We start from the raw sequence: 24,017 nt of genomic DNA on the forward strand, positions 1-24,017 counted from the left end.
ACACCGATATCTCGCCGACTCGACATACAGACAGGATTTACTCTGATGGACAGTATAAGAGGAGGCTGCGATTTATAACTGCGCGAGGTCTACTGTTCACAGAGCTACTAGTTATTTGGGTTCTTATACGAATAAAAAAGGAAAGGAAATATAAATTTGATCATATGCAACTCATAACTTTGAATCAAATAGTATATTTAATCAAAACAAACTCTAAACAAAGAAATATTGGACATATTAATTAGTAATAATTAAAAATATTTTCCGAAACAAATTGACTAACCACATGCAGATTGTTCATGGATATTTTAATCGTACACCCTAGCGTACTTGATGTTCATAGGTCAAGATTCAGTTTTGATAATCGTTTTAAAGCAATTATTTCAATGTTAAAGGTGAACAGGATGTTGGTTATCGGTAGATTAGAAGTTATGCAATGCTCAATAAGCTAGTATCTACTACCAATGCAGAAATGTTTAAAACACAGTAGAAATGTAGTTTCAGGATATTAGAAAAAAATTCATGTCACTCGTGTTACAGACGCATTAATATTGGATTTATCACCAAAATATAGATACATGCAATAAAATGCCTACACAATAATCAAAGTTAGCTTAATTTATTTTCAAGATAAAAAAGTACACACTTATATTTTAACACAAGTTTTAAAAAAATATTGAAACCATTTCTAATAATCATTAATTTTTGAAAGATTGCTCAATTAGAGGAGGAAAATCATTAGCGAACTACATAATTTGTTATGATATAAAAATAAATAATGGGTTAAGAAAATAATATTAAATTGACAAAGTAGAAACTCTCAGAGTATACTAGCAAAAAATCACGATTAGACTGATTCATTGAAAAAATAATACTAGCCGCAGGGATACTCACTGAAATATACAACTACATACTCATGCTCATTGATGAGTTCTTTGAGAATTTCGTCAGTAACTTCTTCAATTGTTGCTGTGTTCTTTTGTTCCAATAGCCATTCCAAAACTTCTTCTTCATTCAGAAGATCACCTGAAATCAAGAATTATAAGATGAAAAAGATGCTGCGAATCAAACAATTTTATTCACCACGCTTTAGTTGTAGATTCTATGAAGAAAAAAAAGGCTAATCTCAAAGGAAATGTGGAGCTAGATTCTAAAAACTATTATTGGAAAATTAAAATTACATGGCAGCAATAGTGATATATTATGTCATGATAGTAACAATTATTTATTTATTCATATAAATATACAATTTATATTAAAACAACAGTAGAAAAAACAATATTACTGCATAGACCTACTACTTAAACAGCCTAAAGCTAACTCAGGCTTATTCAACTTCCATTATACAAAATGAGAATATATCACACGTAATTTATTCAAGGACTAGGAAGTAACCCGAGATTTGCACTGGGAAAAATGTTGTTGTAAAATGCTATCACCTTATGTCCAGGATACATATATTTTTTAAATTATTCATTATTTTTTAATAATTACGTGGATAATCCTTATTAGAGCTGAACATTTCCCGAAAAAAAGAGTCTCTCGTACCCGCGACCTTTCATTCATGAATCGTGCATGCGATTAAAAGAGAAAGCGCTGTTTGGTTGGGCTTTTATTGTTACGTAAATTGTAAATTCCAGATTGAATATTTTTTAATTATAATTGAATTCGAATTAATTGATTAATTGCAATGAAAATAAGCCTGTACCCTCGGTAAATTCATAATCGTTATGTAAAATTGTAGTTTATTAGTTCACGAGTGATTATTCGTCAATGAATAAAGAATGAACTGAACCAGAATTTGAGAATATTCAATATGAGAATTTTGTTTACCTTCATAGATTGCAGGAATTTTGTCCTCGAAGTACACCAATGTTGGAAGATGGTCGATTCCATACTCTTTGGCTTCTTGCTTATTGTCAAGACGGACAATCACAATTCCTTCTTTATCCAATTCATCGTCAATATTTTCAAGTTCGTTCAAAACTCTAATATCCTGTTTATCTTCTTTATCATCTGAAATAATAGAGAGAATCCAGTAAGAAATAGAAGAGTATATGAGTTTCGATATGCAATATTTATTTATTCCATTCCACAATCACAATATCATATTAATGATTTGGGAGAGAATCAACAATATAAACCCAAAACTGTTTATCTCCCTAATCTTAATAAAAAAATGTTCGAATGAGGTTATAGAAGCACTTGTATAAAAATCACGTGTTTGGTCAGAAAATAAGACAAATATTCATTAATTGCATAATGAGAAAGATTCCATCAAAAATAAAAGTGTTCTCAAAAATAAAAGAGTATCTCTCTAAATATCTATCACAGCCGTTTTATTCATTAACAATTCATTCCGATTCAACAGGGCAATGGAAGATGGTGGACATAAGCATATTGGTTAATTTGAATTACTTAGATTTCCATTAGAAGATATGAATACTCGAAGCACAAGAAATATACTTGATGATCAAATTATTAATTTGGTGGTTCATTTTACAAGAGCAATACAAACTTTTCAACTTATAAACTAGAATGAGGATGAAATTGTGAGTATTCTTAACATTATGAGTTCGATATGATGTTTTATTCAATGTGAAAATGATTATTTTATTTTATGGTAATGAATCTTATAAAATCTAAAATAGAAAAAGTTGCAAACTGTCTTCAACGTTCGTTCAAATAGATTGATTGAAATTAGTTTTCCGCTCAATTAACTATTGTACAATTGTCTATCCCTCAATTTGTATACTCATGTTTAAAATTCTATGGAGTAGTGGAGAATAGAATGATGATATGTGTTGTTATACATAATTTAAATGTATAATTTTATTATATTCAGTGCATTTATCTTTTCATTCCAACATCAAAAAATACAGGCTATTCATTACAAGATGTCTGAATGTAGCATGATGTAACAATAAGACGGTTACATAACATACATTATACTGGGTTTTACTAATCATAATTATTCACAATATTATGTTCCCTATGTTAAGCATTCTAGGTTAACTAAGAAAAGGGAAAGAAATGTATCAGCCTATTTCATGGACATTTGCTACTTATCAAATACTCCCATAACTTACAGAAGAGTACAACTAGATAAGGAACAGTTTCCAATAATTTGTCCTTGATTTCATCAGTGACGTCAGCGATTTCACTGTGCCTCTTCTGGTGAATCAGCCAACTTAGAAGTTCTTCTTCTTTCATCAGATCACCTTCGAAAGAAAAATATAATTATCATGATTAAAAAATAATAGTCAACTAATCGCAGTAGCTAAAAAATGTTATTTTCAATTACAACTCCGCCTAATAAATGAATAATCTAATTCGATTGTAATTCTCACTTGATAACAGAATGCTGTAATTGAACTCCATCTTGTAAATTGGAGTTCTTCAATTTATGACTTGCAAGCGCTTCTGTATGTAAGTGAAAAATACTCTTACAGATGAGCAATTGAACCCATGTCGATATTTCAAGTGAAAATCAAGAGAGTTAATTGGACTAGTAAGAGAATTAATTGAACTGAAAAGAGAGCTTAATGACAAGTTTTTACATTCGCGTCGCAAGTGCTAAATTTGCGATGGATCGAAAATGTCACATGAAAATAAATTGCTTTAATCGTATTTAATTTCAAACAACTTAAATATGTTTAGAATTGAGAACATTGAGCATTATTTTACAGGCTAAGTCATCTTAAGAGTTTTTAATATACTTTACACTTAATATTTATGTCGTTCAATATTAATTATAGTTGGATGTTGGAGTGATTTAGATTTTCCATCTAACTGAAATATTAGTGAGTTCAGGAGAATTATAAAATACAATATCAGCTCACCCTCATAAATATGTGGTATGCGTTTTTCAAAATAGACTAGAGCTGGCAAGCTGTCAATTCCGTATTCCTTAGCTTCTTCATCGTTGTCTATTTTGACAAAAGCTATATCATTTTGATCGCACTCATCATCAATGTTTTCAAGCTCTGCTAAAACCTTTTGACTTTTTTTCTGGTCTCTGTCGTCTGAAACAGAAATGAGATTGATAAGAACGAAGAATTACTTGTAGAGCTGGATAGTGAGATGTTGATAAATGCAATGAATAGTGATGTTTACTCTGGTATTTTGAATCCAGTTTGTTTCTTTATCATCCTGGTTCAATTCAAACCTGTTAAGATACTAGCCATTCGTCTTTTTATTTCAATAATTCCTCAATAATACAAAGATTTTTTATCTGAATCTTTTCGATAAAATAATACAGATATCTCTATTTAATAAATTTCCAGTGAGCCCTCTAAAAATTCTGGCTTTCAAACAGCAATCAACTTCTTCATTGTCATTCAGCATAAAATATCATGCAGGTCTAGTACCTCGAGATGGGCTCACACTCATTGGCATTTCATTTTATAATAAACGTTTTATTATGAGTTTATATACAGTAAACGTTCACACTAAGATATGTTCCAAGTGTCAAATGTATTTCTTTCTTTTTGCAATAGTGATAGTATAATGTTTTTCTTCGCCATTGAAAATTCCATTTCATTTCATCTCATAATATCATACTGATAATATATAAATTACAGACAATAACTCTACAAAAGTGTTCTACATCAAATCAAATCAAATTTATTTCTATTCAAAATACAGTTCACAAACATAAATATAAATTACATTTTATGGAATAATTAGCATCCGCAAAGTAAGAATCTGAGCGCGGATGCGAGTTGTGCTATTTCATAAAACTAAAAATAAATATAATTATAATTCTATTCTAAAAACAAAAAAAAATACAATATTACTAAAAATTACTAATAATTGACATATTACTAAATATGAATAGGCTAACAAAAGAAACCTATTGAAAAATTTCTCCAGATACAACAATTTTTATTACTATTATTTATGTTTTATTTTGTGTGATTTTTCTGTTTTGATTATTACTATTCGTTTTTATGTTTTATTATTGCATAGTCTGATACATTCTGAAAAACGTCAGGAGATCTACAAAGTAGAAATTGAAGAGTTTTGATAAATAATATTAATAATAATAATAATAGATGATACTATTTTTTTCAAAACTGCAATCTTGCTTATCAAAACTCTTTCAATATGCTATTTCACAATCTTGATAATGTTTCAGTATTGGAACTATGTCGAAACAGAATTTTATCCAGATATATTTATCAGAAGAACAAAAACGCTTACAGAATAGAGCAGCTACGTGAGGCATCTTTCCAATAATCATGTCCAACATTTCATCAGTGACATCCTCGATTTCATCATTATGCTGTTGGTGCTCCAACCACTTGAGCACTTTCTCTTCCTCTTCCAAGTTACCTGGAAAACACTAATTGTAGTATAATCGACTGTATTTGTATTCATCGGTGAAATAAACATTAATAACTGAATAAGACCCATGTGAAGTTAAGATCTATCCATTTCATTCTGTGTTTGGACAGTTTGTCCGTTATCGCTATGAAAACACATATTTTTGAACATCCCTTAAGCTGACGCCACACTCTCGCCAAGTCGCTTGCCATGCGGCTCGCTGTATACATCTATACAGGCGGAGTGAAGGCGAACGGTGGCATAATAGACATCCACACTCTCGTGCTCGTCATAATTTGAACACATTTGGCGAGAGTGTAGAGCGGCATTATATTTTAAAAGCAGAAAAGCTAGTTTCTATTCAGTTATTTCAAATTTTTAGTCAATCTAATCCACATATATTTTAATGATATCCACGGTACACTTCCACATACCGTGATTTTATCCAATTTTGAGACAAGTGAACTCAAGAAATGAAGAAGGCAACAGGCTCTTTGCAAACAACTACAGACAACATATTTTCAAATTGAACGAACAAACAATTATCATCTTGAATCAATAATGGAGTATGATACTAACCTGGATAAATCATGGGAATTCCTTTTTCAAAGTACATGAGTGCGGGTATCTTTTCAATGCCATAGTTCTTGGCCTCCTCTGTGTTGTCCAGTTTCACGAAGACAACTCCCAGGGAGTCGCATTCATCATCGATATTTTCCAATTCGTCAAGAACACGTTGTGACTTGCGATCGTTATTGTCGTCTGTAAATTACACGTTCAACAGTAATTAAATAGAGCTGGGAGTGAAAATTGAACTGGTCAATATAACTCATAGGCCTATTGCGATCTTAGATAAAGTGAAGTGAAGTGAAGTGAAGGAGGTAGGAATAGTATACTCTATCACGTGTGAGAAACATAGGCTACTCAACCAAATAGACTAATGTTTGCACATTGAAACTCAAATATTCAGTCTGAAACCTTTTTGTGACAAACTTGTGTTAAAACCTCTTTCTGTAGTCCAGTGGATTGATTATACACGGTTTTAATTTACTGATTTACAGATACAAAGAGAGGATTCGAATGGAATAACAATATTAAATAATTAGTGAAATTGAAGAAATGAATATCAGAGACAAGCAAGCATCTATTCCATTTGCTGTGTTGCAGTGATGACAGTATGTTGTGATGTGGTGACATTTATAAATGAAACAACTCGAAATTGTCACAGGTACCTATTTATTGAGGATTTAAGAGACTATAGTTATCAATCTCTAGTAAACTGAAAACTTAAACATTCTGCCTCGTAATTTAACCTTGATAATTTAATCAACTATCAACTACGTGACCTTAGCTGCAGTACTTATATCCTGCTGCTAATTTTTAATAGTTCAGTTTACTAGATATTGATAATGGTGTAACAATCATAGCTAAGTTCTCAATTCTCTATTAATAAGAGGTTGTGGCAATTTAAATGTCTTCTATTTAATGAACTGCCCCCTGTGAAAACCAGAATACACCCACAGTATCCCTGCCTGTCGTAGGAGGCGACTAAAAGGGACCCCCTTTCCAAAGCCCGTCTTCCAAACCCTTCTCCTCCTTCTTAATATGGTTTGGAAGGTTTAATTTCTAGAATGGCACTTTTTCCATTGACTTAGCTTTGTGCCTTTCTTTATTTTTTTTCTGTCTGTCGGCCTTCCTTGGTCATATTCTTCATTCTTACTTCTTCTTAGGCCAACCGAAGGTGTTATGTGGACCGTGCTGATGAGCGGTGCTTTTATATGGTGTCTATAACGGTGCCTGCAGGATACTAGGAGCCCTCCTGTAGTATTTTGCCTTGCCTAGACATGCGGGGCTCTGGGTTGACTCCACTTCCCTAGCTGTTCGTGGAAGAAACTAAACCCCAAGGCAACTCCAGAAGTGGCCATGCCTTCAAACCCACGGGATCTGCCCCATGAGGGCAGGTTCCTTAATCTGAAATCTGGGTGCTTCAGGAACACAGGAAATTCTGTTGCACTCTTATGTAGAGGCTATTAACATTGAGAAGGCTTCTACTGATCACGACATGTATGATGTAAGCTCAATCACATCATCCCAACTAGAGAGGTAGGATGAGCTTCTCAGGCCACTGCTCAAAGAAGGGCGGCCATTCAGGCAAAACTTTTTGTGAGAGGTGAGGCTTTAGACCCTGCAAAGTTTCGGAAGGGCAAAAAGAAAAAAACTCAAGAGACCAGAGATGGGTGAAACTCCAGGTAAAATGTAGGTTGAGAGGCTGAGTCGAGGGTGACCGAGTGCCCTAGAGGCAATTTGGCGACCCCTCCTTCAGCGGAAGAACATAAAAAAAGGCCAGGAGTGGAACTCACGTAGGTCACGAGTTTGTGGGTGGAGACCAAACCTCACCACTGCTCAAAGAAGGGCGGCAATTCAGGTAAAACTTCTTGAAAGATGTGAGGCTTTTGAGCCTGCAAATTTTCGGAGGGGCAAAAAGAAAAAACTCAAGAGACCAGAGATGGGTGAAACTCCAGGCAAAATGTTTATATTTTTAAGGTTCTAAAAATGTTTTATTTAATAAGTGGAAATTGTGGAATTGAAAACCTGTATTACAATATGAGAAGTAATGATAGGATTCTGTACCGTACCCCTAAAGTTAAAAAATGTATTTTTAGAAATTCTTGTTTGTTTATAGGGCCCTATTTATTTAATAAATTACCACTTAATATTAAAATATGTGCTTCTTACACTAAATATTGTAAAAAACTCATACATTGGCTATTTGAATTGAATGATACATCGACCTTGAGAACTGTATTGAGATAACTTATCCGTTTATATGCCTATTCTGTTCTATTATCTTATGTTTATATATTACCTACTTTGTTTACTTTGTTGATATTAACTGATTATAATATTGCAAATCCTAATAATGATCATATTATCCACGGTGTATTAGACAAGATGTTTACACGCTGCAGGTAGTACTGACGACTATTCAAGTTTATTATGCTAGACTAGACTCAAACTATTGTTGTTTTATAAATTTAATATTATGTATTACACACTGATCACAATAACTGGATAACGTGATCAGTTAATTTCCAAGATTCTGTTTGTGTTTTTACTATGTCTCTCAAGAAGGAAATAAATTCATTTATTCATTTATTCATGTGGGTCAAGAGGATGAGCCAAGAGAGGCAAGAGGCAACTTGGCGACCCCTTCCTCAGCGGAAGGACCTTCAAAGATAGCCAAGAGTGGAACTCACGTAGGTCACAAGGACAAATCAGTCTGCAGAGACTGCCAAGCATATCATACTGGATTGCGACAAGCAACCAGGTGATGAATGGGATAAAAACTCATGGTTCTTGTAAAAGACACAGGTATTGGTTTGCATAACCAACATACCACTTGGGAACACAATAAGCTTCGGCTAACGTTTGGGTTCTTTAAACCTTTGGATCCTTGAATCCATCCCTTCGAAAAAAAATAAATAATAATAATAATTAATGAACTCCCATTTCATCGGTTGGTTTAAATGGCGTACAAATAATACAACTTGATATAAATAAAAATAGAAAATTCACATGTGAGTAAACAATTTTAAAAAGGGTACTTGGATTTCTATTTTTGTTTATATTCAAGAGCAGCCCTAACGGAAAAAAGACTTGACATGTATTCATATTATCTGAGAGATCAGAGAAAATTACAGAGATAACTTTATAATGAAAATTGGAATAGAATAAACGATTTTTGATAAAGATTGATACTTCACAAAATAACACTTACAGAATAGTACAGCGAGCGTCTTTCCTTCTTTCACCAGTCGATCCAACATCTCATCAGTTACGTCTTCAATCTCGTCCTTTTCCAGCTGCTCAACAAGCCACTCCAGAATCTCATCCTCGTTTTCAATGTCACCTTTAAAAACAATACTTTATAAGTATTTTCTGAAAAGGTTAGTCGAAACCGACATTTTAAAGCTGTTAATTTAGGCAACAGGTTGCCTTATATAAGTCATCTCAGAATTTACAACAGCGAATGAAAAACAAATATATTTCATTCATAGAATTCCATTGCACTGGAGCAATGATAGAAAGAAAATTGTTCACAAAATTGGAATGCTGATAGAATGATACTCTTTTAGAATCAAATGAAATTGAAATCACTTCATTTCTTTTAGACTTGAGCACAAAGAAAGGTTTACATTCAAGATAAAGGAGGAATCCCTTCATAGGCATAAGCCTGAGTTGAAAGGAAGTATCTAGAGGATTCGTATCTCTATGAAATGTTCATTTATTATATGAAATTACGCATAATTTTAGCCATGTATGATCTATTTTCAAGATAATGAATTCAGCCTATATTGAGAAGAGTATAAATTGATATATTCCGTTAATATCAATGAATGAGAGATGACTCTCAGAGATGTATTTAATTTGATGTAAATAGACGAATGAATGATAAACAACATATTTGACAGGAACTCACCATCATAAACGTTTGGAATTTGTTTCTCAAAATAGACAATTGCAGGCAGATCATCAATTCCGAATTCTTTAGCAGCTTTGGCGTCATCTATTTTCACAAACTGAATTCCATGTTTATCACAGTCATCATCGATTTTCTCCAACTCTCCAAGAACTTGCATCGAGTCCTCATCATCGTTATCATCTGGAAAACCACAAATCACATATAATGATAAAAATATTAAAGAATGCTTGATTTCTGCAGCAGCAGTAGCAACAATCATACAAAATAGTAATTTGTATATCTAGAGTGAAAAGTACCATTTTTTCTCACTGAGGAGAGAAATTTGAAGCCCGAGGCGAAGCCGAGGGTAACAATTTCCCTGAGGGAGAAAAAGCATTTTTCACTTGTGATGTACACAACATTTTTCCTCCACCTACATTTTTTTATAGAAACTGCAAATCAAATAATTTTAATAACTAACGTTATTGGTGACAATGTTTTCTTCCACAACATAACCTAAATTTGAAAACTTAAAAACCGGTCGACTGGTTGGCACTGATGATTGCGCTGTAACAATTATCAGCTGGCCGACTATCAACAATGGCTGACTCCACTTCACGCGTTTCAGATTTGAATCGCAGATGAAAAATATTTGTTGGCTAGTATTTTGAATAGAATAAAATATTTAAAAAATATGTATAAATTGTCATACAAACATATATTTCATGAGTTTGATCAAATTTCTGGATGAGGTATTGAATTCAGTTGACTCAATGACAGATATACCTCTATTATGTTTCCTCATCTGAGCTTAAAGCTTCTAACCTATTTCAAATGTAAGTTTTTCAAATAGAGATGCTTCCCATGCTATTTAAATGGAGTTACTTTCACGCCCTAGAGAGTTTTTCTGTTTTTTCGTCCCGAGAGTGAAAAAGTGACACTTTAGTACGGTATTATGTTCCAGGGGGTAAAGTAAGCACTTTAGACAGTAGGAGGAGGAAAAACTATTTTTAATTACCGTACAATTCTTTATTCTTTCTTTTCTACAATGAAGCACAGATCGGAAGAGAAAAACTAAGAATACCTTGTACTATTTCTCTCCCAAATGTAGGTAACATTAAAAGTCCAAATAAGGTTATGTCTTTTAGATTTCCACAACATTTTCTGAAAATTGCAAAATCATATTACAGGAAATGTTTTAGAGGGATAAAGAAAGAACAGGGATCTTTTTTCAGTTATCATGATATAACTTATTTTTGAGGTCCCCAATAAGATTGCTATACACTGTACAACTTCATTAATTGCATGTCATGAAACTTGTATGATCTCAAGATCTATCGTAGTATTTTATTGAATGTATGGTAATAATATAATTTGCAAAGATTTCCAATGGTATCAACAAACCAGGTCTGGATATCTTTTGATAATGATTCTATCCTCACCACATTAGAAGAAACATCTGGAAGAGCTTACAACTGTATTTGGAGAAACTTACGAGGTTGAGTCAATTATTATCCGCAATGTAGATGTATTTCTGTACATGTTGTACACTGTTAAATTGCGTTAATGAGGCATTCTTTGCTTTGCTTTGGGTTAAGTGGACGAGGGGGCTCTTATTGCCTCAATTTCGCTCACATCACTTTTGAAATTCTAAAAATTGAAATTTATTCTGATTTGTCTAAAATAATAACCTAAAAGATTATGTTCAATTATGTGAGAGGTTGAGTTTATACTTTTTATTCTTCCAAATGACAATAAGATGATATTATTATAAATGTTTTGATCCTTGAATAATAAACACAAATAATGAAAAGTTTTTTGATCAGCTGTTTTAGCACACTTGAAATTTGGCCAATCTGAATGTCAACGTCAACAATGCTTGTTGTTGTTGACTTCGGAAGTTTAGGTTAGAAGTTCTATCCTACTCTGAAAATCGAATTTGAATAGTTTATAAAATATATCTTATCTGTATTTTATTCATTCAAATAAAATGATAGTATCTTATTGCAGAATACTTATTCAATTCTAGAAGCATAAACTGATTCCGTTTCATAAACCATTTTGTAAACACGTTCACATCAAATCAGAATCAGCTGACTTCAAGGTTATTTTACAGCCCTAAGGCCGTAAAACTTTTACCGGCCTGGTCAGAATACAATCATTTTCGGCCTCCATATGACGCACGAGAACCAGCTCATTACATCCAAGTGGGGCGAAAAAGGCATTTATCTATCTATCCATCTTATTTGTGCTTATATCTAAGCTAGTTTCAAACTGCGTTTTTTATTCCATCATCACTGACATGTTGTTAAATGTGGCCGCTCCACTACTTGTCATTTGCACCAACGCTCAGTGAACCGTTTTCTGAGGTCGGAAGGTGTATCAGGGGAAATTCATCAAAACTTTCTGTGCTATACGGGAATAGTGTTTTACCATAACTGAGTGTTCATGAATGAAATTCAATACATTTTCTTTACTCTCCTACCACGAAAAACGGTCTCACTAATCGTTATACTCTTATTTGGTGCAAATGATTAGTGTAGCTGCCTTAATTAACAGCATGTCAGTGATGATGGAATTGAAATAGCTGTTTGAAACTAGCCTAGATATAAGCACAAATGAACAAAGAATACATCATCAATGCAAATAAACAGTCCAACACACATCAAGAAAAATACACCTATATTGCGGATAATAATTGACTTACCCTCGTATTACCCAGAAAAGATTTCCTCTGAATACATATATTCACATAGTGAACTGGATACGTAAATCAATACGTAGATCAAGTAAAATGAATTGAAGGTTCATATTACTGTTACCGCAAATATGAGAGCAATTCTGACTCTTAATGTGGAAGAGAGTTGAAAAGTATTACAAATTAAAAAATAGTAGGGAATACCAAAATTTGAATACTTACAGAAAAGGACAACCAGGTTATCTATTGAGCCGATTAGTGTTTCTAACGTTTTGGCAGTGACGTCTTCAATGACATCCTCCTCATCACCGGTCGATTTGTTTTGCACTAGCCATTCCAATACATCCTCTTCTCTTGTCAGTTCCTCTAAAACAAATTTCGCTTACTGTTTTTCTCGCATTCAAATGTAATTAGAATCTACCACCAATATTGAATGAGAATAAATTTATCTTAGGATTTTTTGTGATTAAGAATGATTATTCCACCTATAGTAGCCTATTAAGTAGAAGGTGATGAGTATATTAAGTAAAGATATTCAGGGAATGGTGATAAGCCAAGTTATAAATGTAAAAAACACCAGAATAGATAAAATTCGAAGGCGCTCCATCAAAATATAATCTGCCTTTATAGCATTGACTAAATCGCTAGTGATGAGTGATTGATAATAATATTGGTATGAAGAGTAGTATACCATAGCTAAAATAAGTTGCATCATTTACTATCTTCTTTGTCATTACTTATTTCATTATTTATCACGTATTTATTTGTGATCTATAATCTAAATAATTTTGAAAAATCCAATTGTTTTAAAAAATATTACACTATCCACTATTAAAAAATATTAAATACCACTAAATACTAATGATCTGCATATTACATAATACTGTCAGAAATCGTATAATTATTATGAAAAGAGTATTCCTTATCAAATATAAAAATAATTATCGATTATTTCAATATTATTGACATTGATAGATGATGCCGCGGCTGTACCATACATGACAATATACGCGTATAACGTCATCAGCTATTTCAGATTGGAAGTAACTCTAATTGATTCTTCCGGATTTATCAGTTACTATTACATTATCTTGAACACTTTTATCAATACAGTAATTGAGTTTTAGAGGTAAAAGATAACTAATAACATGTCAAGGATTATTACTACAACATTCAGATTATAATAATTACCATGTCAATAGTCATTAATATATTTTTACAACATGAATGATTGTGTAATTATATTTCAAGTTCACTCAAGTGGGTTTACTCATCCTACAACTTTGATTAGGCAATGCAACTTAAGTAAAAGGTATAAGTATAAGTATAATTATATAAGTATAATTGGGAACTATTCTTTATGCTGTAGAAATGAACTGTAACAGCTACAGTTTTCAGATTAAGCAATACCCTACGTAAAAAATTACGTAAATAAAAGCTTACGTAAATTATATCAAACTACAGAGAAATTCATATAAAATTTGGAAACATTCTGTGAAAACTTTCCAGAAAACGAGAAATTTTGTCAAAATTCCAAAGAAATATATTATGCTTTTTATAAGAGCATAATTGGAAGGGAAAGAGAATGGTAACTAGTCCTCTGGTAACAGCTTTGCTATGAGTGGCTTAGACAACACTCATAAGTCGTAAAATTATCATTTTATCCAGGAAGTTTATAAACTTTATAGCATAGATAACGATGACGCAGAAACATTTACGTTGTATTTTATGCTATCGAAACTAACTTGTTTGATACAAGAATGTAAATAAATAAATACACGAAAATACTACTCGTAGCTGACAATGGAATATTACGATGAGTTGTCAAATGTGGGTAATTTGATCGAGTAAAGTTGAGAATGTATAGCGTACATTTAGAAAATTTCATTTTACATTGAAAACAACCACATAATGGTTTCATTACATATCAGTTTCGAATGTATAAATTAGCATAATCTTGCATTGTACGGTGGAATTGCGCTCTTCAACTTATTTAAGAGCATGTATGATTGTTTTAACTTTCATTGAAGTTAAAACCAAACACTTTATTAGAACATTAATCAATTCCACATTATCCACTTTCATATGGAGTTGATAGTTCGACTTGGATGATGTATAAATCTCTCCTAGAAGCGTCCGATTAAATGTTATTGACAATACAGAAAGCTATATGAATATGATCTCTTACCTTATTCTTTACATTACTTATTCTAAACCAACATGCAAAACATATTCACAAAGCATATGTATTTTGTCTTGAAAAAGGTTGAAAGATATTGAAAAAGCATGTAAAATGGCAAATAAGTTGCATACATAACATGCAATGTTATTTTCGTAACATTCATTATTTTATAGAGGTATCAAGAAAAGATCACAACATAATATTGGATTACATAATAAAAACGAGTACTCTGAATTGTCAATGTATGTTATGAGCGTTGGAAAAGAAGAATTTGATTTGAATCATGGTTTGAAAAGCTTGATTCTTTTCAAGTACACTTAGTTTCATAGACTTGAAATTTGTTATTCTAATAAACAATGCAAAATCACGTGAGTAGATCGGCATGTTTTTCTTTGATAGCAGCATAATGAAGTTAATTTGTGGCTGCTAAACTGGAAATAAACAGAAAAACTTCTCCGACATGTTTTACATCATGATGTAGGCCTACACGAAATAGCATGTTAAGTATTAGGGTGAAATGAATCTGGTGTGATGACAAAACGCAATATTAAACTATTTGGCGCAGTTTGTGAAGACATTTTATACTAATATACAAATCAGCTCTAATTTAAAAAATATAATATTGATCAATATTAACAAATTATAAATTAGAACACGTGGAGAATTACAAAATGGGAGTCTCAAGAGGAACTAAAGTAATTTTTGAATATCGAACATGGAACCAAAGGTATTGGTTGCAGGTACATGGAACCTGCAATTCAGTATTGGGATAATTGTATAGATGAATATGCTTCATAAACGAAAAATAGCAACAGCTACTTGAACAGTTACATGAAAATATAGTAATAATGACTAGATTAATTTTTCACATTTAAAAGAAACATTGCCATCAATCTGTTTTAAAATAAAAGCATTGTTTATCACAGAGAAATACTATAACAAAGCTAAATTTTTTCGATTTTCAAAACCAACGATCTCCTACAGAGATTGAAAGCCAAAAAGCTGAATACGATGTCTCAGAAGCTGAATATGGATGCTAATTTATTCAAATTAATATGTAAATCAAAATCAAAAAGATAACTACGAACAACGACAGCAATAAGCTGAAAGGCTCATTTATTTATAGAAGCACGATGGGATATTAGAATCAAGATAAACTGATCGTGGGGTTCCACTATAGTTAAAAAGGACGAAGGTAGTATAAATTTCAGTACATAAAATGTAATAATATTTTAATTTACAGATAAGGTTAACGATATGAAAAATTATATAAGGATTCACTCACACTTTTATGAGACATATGAATAATGAGATTGTAATAATTGATATTATTTTTTAGATATTGGTAATGGGGAAACTCAAACTTATGCTGAAAATTATGATGCAAAAGAATATTTTCCTTTCGCATTAAATTTTTATAAAGGTTAAGACTCTCTATAATGGCGACCTCCATAAATAATTTTGAATAATAAAATATATTCAAAAACCAATAAATTCGAAATAAGAAAATAAGTTCACTAAAAAATGCATACAAGGAATAACAAGGAATCTGAAATTGATAGAACTATCACATAAAAGTTATAAAAGACGACCAGGTAGAATAGAATAATTAATTGTTGAAGCGTGGATCAAATGAATCAGGAGGCCTGAAAAGTTGTATTAAATCAGAATAGAAGAGAATAAAGAATCAGAAGGAGAGCTGCGGAGCATTGACTAATTGATTACTTACTAGAGTTGCTTGCTGGACATGTTTTCTGGTCTGGACCTGAATGAATTTAATTCATTTTAAATTCACTTTTAATACGAAGCTAGAGAATTTGTTAAATGTAGTACTAATATTTTTCAAAGGTTTTCAGGGGTAATAAACATATTTTTTGAAATGGAATTTATGTGTATATTTTACACGCATCAGATTTTATAATCTATCTGCAACATAAATTGCATGCAAAGTAGAATATTTTCTCCAATGAATTAATTTTATGACGATTGAAGATTCATAGTCTATATTCAAATTTAAGACTGGATTTAATATTCAGTAAATATTATAGAGCTCTTATAAACAAAATTTCTATCATCAACATTTGCTTAATTGCTGCATGAATTAGACTTGAGAAAGTACATGATAATGTCGAAAGGCATTTATTCTAAAAACTATGACACTAAAACATTTCACAAAATTGGAAACAAATGTCCTTATAAACATATTTCATCTAAATAACCTCTGAAATTAGACGGAACTTACAGTTCGAATTAAAAAACTATTATTCCATTAAATGTGAAGGATAGTTATGATGGGAAATTCCTGATAATTTAAAGACATTTTTACACTATGATTAATTGAAAAGAGTTCAGAGCTCCAAGACTGTATTTTTCATGTATTGTTCCGGAAGGTAAAATTTGCGAAGTAATATTTGAATGTGGAACATTGTTTTGATGGAAAAAAATTTCAACAAATTATTTAAAAAAATTTATACCAAGTGGGTCTAAACTATTGTTGTGATATAACTGTTAATGAATTAAAAATCAATGTAATTGTAAAAAATCACAAAAATCACGATAAATTTACACAAAAATGTTATTATTTACAACGAATATCAATATTAAAATGATGTATATCATAACAAAATTTCAATTCATAATATAAACATATTGTAAAAACACATAGGGCGAACATCCATTAACGACTCTCAAGAACTAACTTGGCCAAGTATGATTTCGTTACCTAGCAAGCAAGTAATATTGGTTCAACTACTGATTGTTTCCTGTTATTGGTTGCTAGGAAACCAAACTGAGCTTGACTAAGTTCGTCCTAAAGAATCGTTTATGAATGAAGCTCATAAAAATTTTGACGAAAAAACAAAAAGCGAACCTACAACAGCTTACACAAAAATGCTGTTTTTGATCTTCTAGGCAATGAAAAAATAACACAAGAGACATAACATGTGAATTATCCCAAAAATCGCAACCTAATACACCTGTTTCATGAAGGTATTGCTGTCAGTTATCAACAGAAATCAATTTCAATTTTCTAACTAGTTCACTAGGTTTTCTATTAATTGAAATGGAAAATAATCAGTTATAGAGCTCTAACTATACAGAACAAGAGTGAAGAACTAACTGCATCCAGAAAGAGCAAAATTGTAACTGAAACTGAAATACTTGGAAATCTGGACATAGCCGTTTTACTCGATTTATTTTGACTGTAATTGAATAAAAATTGAAGGATATCCGAATAACGTGTGCAGATTAGTTGAAAGTGATTCTAGGTATTCTGAATAATAGAAATAGAACAGCTTATGGTTTGTATTGTACAGCTTGCGATCGTCCATTCGTATTCAATTTATTCAACTGTCTGACAATACTATAAATTTATTTCAAAATTAGCAAAAAGTGATTTCATAAATGCTTTGAATTATTTTTTAATATTGAAATGTCAATATCAGTTCTAGTTACATAGGTACAGTAAGAATTAATTGCCTTCACAAAAATCTTGGAATTAAGCTTGATTAGTTCACATTGTTTTTTCACGGCACGCAGTTGACTAAAACTTCATTTAAAAGTTCAAGTTGACTTTTCACAAAAGGAACTAATTCTTTGTAAATCTATTGGTTTACAACTGTTGATTTATTTTGTAATAGTGTCTAAATTATTTGAATAATTGAACATTTAATGGAATACGGAATATTGTGAATAGCACTGAGAAAATGTTGGATAGTGCATACTTACAAAATAGAACGGCAACAAACTCAGTATCCTCAATAATTTTTTCTAATATTTTTGAGTTCACTTCTTCAATCCTGTCAGGTAGGTCCATAGCTTCTAAGCTCGTTAAAAAATCCAATACATTTTCTTCATCCATCAGGTCACCTTTGAAAAATGAAGATTACGATATTCCGTTAAAAATTGAAGAACAATAATTATTTGTTATGTATTTCATATGCAGGAAACTATTACCTATTACAGAAATATGAAAATAAGGCCAAAAAAGTAGGTTGAAAAGGAAAATTGTATTAAATATCATGATATTACATCATTTATAAGTAAAGTGGATTTCACTATCACGTCAACAGTAATATTCTTCTTCTTCTTCTTTGGCTGTGCCTTATCCCATTTAAATGGGGTCGGCATTCCTTTCTCTTAGTCTGCCTCTCCACAAAGCCCTAACCAATGATTCCTCTCTCCTCCAACCACTCTCCCGCAAGTCAGCCGCCATTCTATCTCCCCACCTCATCCTAGGTCTACCTCGTCCTCTCACACCATCCAAAAACCAAATCCTGCACTCTTCGTCTAACATAATCCTCCTCCCGTCGCTGCACATGCCCAAACCACCTCATCATCCTTGTCTCCTGCATTTTCTTTCGCAGTGGTCCAACTTCAACTTCCCATCACATCAACAGTAATGAAAATTATTATTATTACAATACTCCTTAGGCACTATATTATTAAAGTTGCTAACACTTATCAGGGTTAAATTGAGAATTCCAATAGTAAGTTCTTCGAATTTATCTTCTTCGGAAACATTCCTTGAAAAGTATAAATTGTTTCTCTTTTCGATGTTAAGAGAAAATAATGATCTCACATCTCACAAAATTAAAAACTAGATTGAATGGTAACTGACCTTCATAGATGATGGGTTCTTTTTCTCTGAAATACGTGAGCGCCGGAAAGTTTTTGATACCATAGTGTTTTGCCAGTCGTTTGTCATTGATTTTAACAAAGTCCACTCCAAATGAATCAGTGTCGTCGTCTATCTTTTCAAGTTCTTCTAAGACTTTGTCGCACGTTAAACAACTTCTAGCATCTGAAAAAAATGAAAAATCAAAGTTAGGAAAGAGCCACTGTATTCATAATAGGATGAGAACCTCTCCAAATTTAAATAACAGTAGGCTTAGCTGCAATTGAAAAACCACTTACTTATTCTATGAAGATTGTCTTGAACCATAAAACATAGCTTAATATATAAATAAAATGTTTCTAAATAGAGTGTCATTAGAATCGAAGAGCACACTTCTTAAGCCAAAAATCCTCTTTCTTCTACCTCGCCTTTTTGAAAATTGAATCCGGTTTTACAGAATTGGGCAATAAAATATGGATAACTTGAAATAGCACTTACACACTCATTTTCGAACGAAACTCAAATTCTTTTCTAGTGTATAGGCCTACCTTAATGCTACAATTTTAATAATTCGAGAGGAGAAATTCTAGGCTAACATTGATAAGGTACAGAAAATAGCACCAGCAAAACGGCGTCTATTTTGTCCAAACATTTCTGTAGTCTGTTCGATAGTATTGGGACTAGTATTGACAATATCAGCGGCTATTTCTTTTTACTTCCGTAGACGTTTTGAAAAGTTGATGACGTGAGTGCAAGAGATAACCTTGCCTTACCTGCCATGGAAGAAACGTTACTGTAGTGAATTGCGGTTTTTGTAGCGATGATAAAAATTCACAGTTTGGCAATAGTCAAACCTTTATTATTGGTCGTTACTCTTTTGAGAAAACATCACTGTCAATTCAGAACGTTATCTAACAATGCTGCGTGTTTTTTCTGTCCCAATTAAATATGCAACATTAAAGTTACACATACTAGAAAATTTTGAGATTCGTATGAGAATTAGTGTGTAACTGCTGTTTTTAATTGTCCATATTCCATTTCCCAACTTTGTATTTCTAAACAGGTTGTCTGGAAGTTGAATTTCATTCATTGCCTTTTACAGGATATAAACGTCCTTTATTCCAAATGGGCCGAGCCCAGAGTCAGAATACCCACTAAAGAGAAAATTGGAAAGGTGCAGTCAACTAAGAACAAAAACAGCATTATTTATATTCTGTGAAACAAACATCATTATTTGAAGACAATAGTTGAATCAACAGGTCCTGGAAATTAGATTTTCAAGAACATAATGAAATGGACAAAGTACAAGTCATCATTACGTTCATTAAAAAAAGGAGTGCCACCAAAAACAATCTTGGGACCACTACTTTCTCTAGTATACATCAACGAATTCCCAAACAAACTACAGATAAGGAAAAATGGATCCTAATTTCAGACAGTACCGTGCAACTATACTACTCCAGTAAGCAGAAGGGAGAATTGAAACAACATAGCTGGCTTAACTTCTGCTGAAGCAGCCTTCATAAGCAATATAATGAGATTGGCCATAACCAATGAAAAGACAGTAACTTACATATAAACTTCAACCCAAAATATTGCATACAAGAAGACAGTCAAAACTATCAAACAGCACAAAAGTAGAACACAAGAAGTTCCTTGGTGAGATCATAGTAGATAACCAACTGTCCTGTTCCTGACCATCTATGTAGGAAACTCTTGTTAGCAGCCTACGTCATCCGGACAATTCGAAGCATTACTGATGAGAGCACTTGTTGCACATCGCTCAATATTTGTGTCGCGGTGGTGCGTACAGACTTACGCGCCACGAACAAGCGCATTTAACTTTTCATCAGTTGAGGCTATGCTTATTATAATATATCAGTATTTTACAGTTTCTGTGCAAATACATATATATTAAAAATAAAATCAGCTGATGAAAAGTGAAATGCGCGTGTTCGTGGCGCGTAAGCATGTACGCAGCTTAATATATTACATTGCCACCTGGGGATTATCAGCACAGAAAATACAAATCAGCAGTCTTGGAAATAAAAATAACTATACTAAGGGATTTTTTTTTATCGAGTGACCTGGCTGACTCAGGTCTGTTAATTAGATAAAGTTAAAGTTGAAGATAAAGTCTCTTAAAGGGATAGTTAGACTGTGGATTGAAAACTTCTCTTGTATCTGGGGACTGGATAGAATTGATTCCTGCAGGCCATTCTTCAAAAGAAACGACATTTTGATAAAGTAATTATTATCTATCTTGACCTAGCAAAAGCATTTGATTCAGTCGAAAGGGAGAAGCTCTTGACAAAACTGGAGATGATGGGTATCAAACAACCAGCTTTACAGTGGTTCAGGAGCTACCTAAAAGACAGAGTCCAATATGTGCAGATCAATGATAGTTTGAGTGGCCTGGAGCAAGTTGATTACGGGGTTGTGCAGGGGAGTACTCTTGGGCCCATTCTCTTCCTGATATATGTTAATAATCTACCACTGCTGAGCTTCAAAAGTAAACTTTTTTTATTTGCTGATGATACATACGGCTGTGGTCTCAACTGGTAAACTATGGGACGACACACACAGGAACGCTACAGCTGACTTGTCTAGAATAAAGGCCTGGTTTGGCTACAACTATTTGACTGTCAATATCAGCAAGACCAAGTACAAGCCTATAGTAACCCGTAATCAGCAAGATCCAGGACACAAAGACCTGAAACTACACTCATGTGGGGACTCTACTTCAATTTCCTGCAACTGTGAAAGCTGAGAAAGAGTTAATATAAGTACCTTGGGATAACAATTGATAACTCCTTAAGTTGGAGTCCGCACATCCAGTTGGTGAAGCAGACTTAGAAGGCTACTGTATGCTTTTTCTCAGTTAAGTCAAGTTTTGACTAAGAAGCAGTGTAAGTCAGTCTATTATGCATAGGTCCAGTCAGTATGGCAGTATGGCATACTGGTTTGGGGAGGCCTTCCTGCTATCCTCCTTGAACCGCTTGCGGTGTCGCAGAGACAAATTATCAAAACTGTTTTAAATAAGGAATGCCGATATCCAACAATATAACTTTTTACAGAATTTCCAGTTTTAAATGTTAGGCAATTGTACATTAAATCTTTATTGATCTACCTGAAAACTAATAAACTTAAAATTTTATCAGATATTTTACATACCTATCCTACACGGTATAGAGCCAAGTACGGTTTTGCTACGCCGCAGGTGGTTCATGGAGTGGAGCTGCAGACACCTTTTTATTAAGCTTAAATGGTCTATCGTAATTTGCCCGCTGAGAATAGAGCTGATATGGATGAATGCAGTGTGGTTGCATTCAAGAGTAAGGTGGAGGGGTGGCTATATCGCCTGGGCTGGGAGTCGTCAGAAAGCCTGCTTCAGTCTGTTTATTGGCACTAAGGTCATCTCTATTAATTTGATAGCTTTTCTTATACATACATAGATTTTTCATTTTTGAGGGCTTAGGCTATAAATTTTCATACCTTTCTTCTCTTTATATTTACCACATACTTTATTTAATCGTTTATAGATATGCATTTCTTCATTACTATATTCTTTTTAATGGTTACTGGGGAATCGGCTGGTTCCTGTTCCTCGGTAATTTTTTATATAAGCTACAATTATTTTTTTACAATAAGTATATACAAAACCCACTCATGCAATCCACAAGAATTTATTCATAGTTCAATTCTCGAATCTGTATATGTTACTCTGATCAATCTTTTTCTGTTTATAAAATTTCCTCAATGAAGAATGTAATAATTTAATTTAATAATTATAATACAAAACTATTTTATACTTACCTTCTTCTCGTTCACAAAGTCGGACAATCTAGTATATAATATTATGAATAGACTATTGACTACCCACCCCCTACACTCAGACGAATAGTCTTGTAGTGGTATTCCAGTAAACATGCTCTGTATTAAAATGTAACCTGTAGGCTATTTTGTATGGAATAAAGAATATTTTTGAATTTGAATTTTGACTCTGTCCTGTATGCTGCTGGCTCCGAAATTTATCAAAGAGAGTTTGACTTAATTAGATTTGAGGTGCAAGCACAATAGCAGAGCACGTAATCAAATATAAATGATAAGCGGGTACGACTTCAAAAATCAAAAGATGCATTAGTGCCGGTATATCAGAATATAACTATTTGATAACTGCCTGAAAGTATCCTTGATAAAAAGATTACAAATAGTTCAAACACGAAATCACAAAATTATTGAAAGACAGTGGGTTTTATTCGGTTGCAATGTTGTCCATTAAAATTTTTGTACCATTTGAATTCCAGACAATATAATTGAATAACGTATGTAGTGATTGTGTAGGAAACTATGTAAATAAGTACCTTACTTCGATCCTTTCCTATAGTATGTTGTAATTCGTATTCTATGCTAAATATAGCTTCTGTTCTTTGTATAAATAATTAAGATCAACTAATCAGACTCTGGCTTGTTATACAATTTCTATAATTGGCATTGAATAAATTGAATTGAGTTGCCTTTCTAAAAACCTCATTGAAGGGAATAGGATGATGAAACCGGTAATCAGACTGCAAAAAAACTACTCAAGTAACAAGTAATTTCACATCATTGTCAGATTTGAAGAGGTTGATAATTTTTTTTTACTATTGTATTTTGATATATCTTCAAAGTGAAAAACACTTACATTCTTTGGTGTGGCAACGACCAACGTGAGTGTTTTTTCACTTCAAAG

At 32.6% G+C, this 24,017-nt stretch overlaps 1 protein-coding gene across 5 annotated transcripts in view; it reads right to left on the minus strand.

Moving 5' to 3' along the window:
- The window catches only part of LOC111055351, a 110,051-nt gene that overhangs the window by 41,231 nt on the left and 44,803 nt on the right, over positions 1 to 24,017 (minus strand). For 3 of the 5 annotated variants that reach the window (XM_039434543.1, XM_039434536.1, XM_039434549.1), the window contains exons 1-9: positions 12,711 to 12,978; positions 9,809 to 9,991; positions 9,107 to 9,238; positions 5,908 to 6,090; positions 5,206 to 5,337; positions 3,843 to 4,025; positions 3,090 to 3,221; positions 1,834 to 2,016; positions 895 to 1,026 (exon numbers count right to left, since the gene is read on the minus strand). In XM_039434543.1, coding sequence (XP_039290477.1) covers positions 895 to 1,026; positions 1,834 to 2,016; positions 3,090 to 3,221; positions 3,843 to 4,025; positions 5,206 to 5,337; positions 5,908 to 6,090; positions 9,107 to 9,238; positions 9,809 to 9,968 — 1,237 coding nt within the window. In that variant the 5' untranslated portion in view covers positions 9,969 to 9,991; positions 12,711 to 12,978. Of the gene's footprint in view, positions 1 to 894; positions 1,027 to 1,833; positions 2,017 to 3,089; positions 3,222 to 3,842; positions 4,026 to 5,205; positions 5,348 to 5,907; positions 6,091 to 9,106; positions 9,239 to 9,808; positions 9,992 to 12,710; positions 12,979 to 18,396; positions 18,538 to 19,288; positions 19,472 to 24,017 lie in introns of those variants that run through there. The other 2 variants (XM_039434557.1, XM_039434563.1) reach the window with 2 other exon arrangements.

This window comes from Nilaparvata lugens, chromosome 1, assembly GCF_014356525.2.
Source record: "Nilaparvata lugens isolate BPH chromosome 1, ASM1435652v1, whole genome shotgun sequence".
Taxonomy (NCBI): domain Eukaryota; kingdom Metazoa; phylum Arthropoda; class Insecta; order Hemiptera; family Delphacidae; genus Nilaparvata; species Nilaparvata lugens.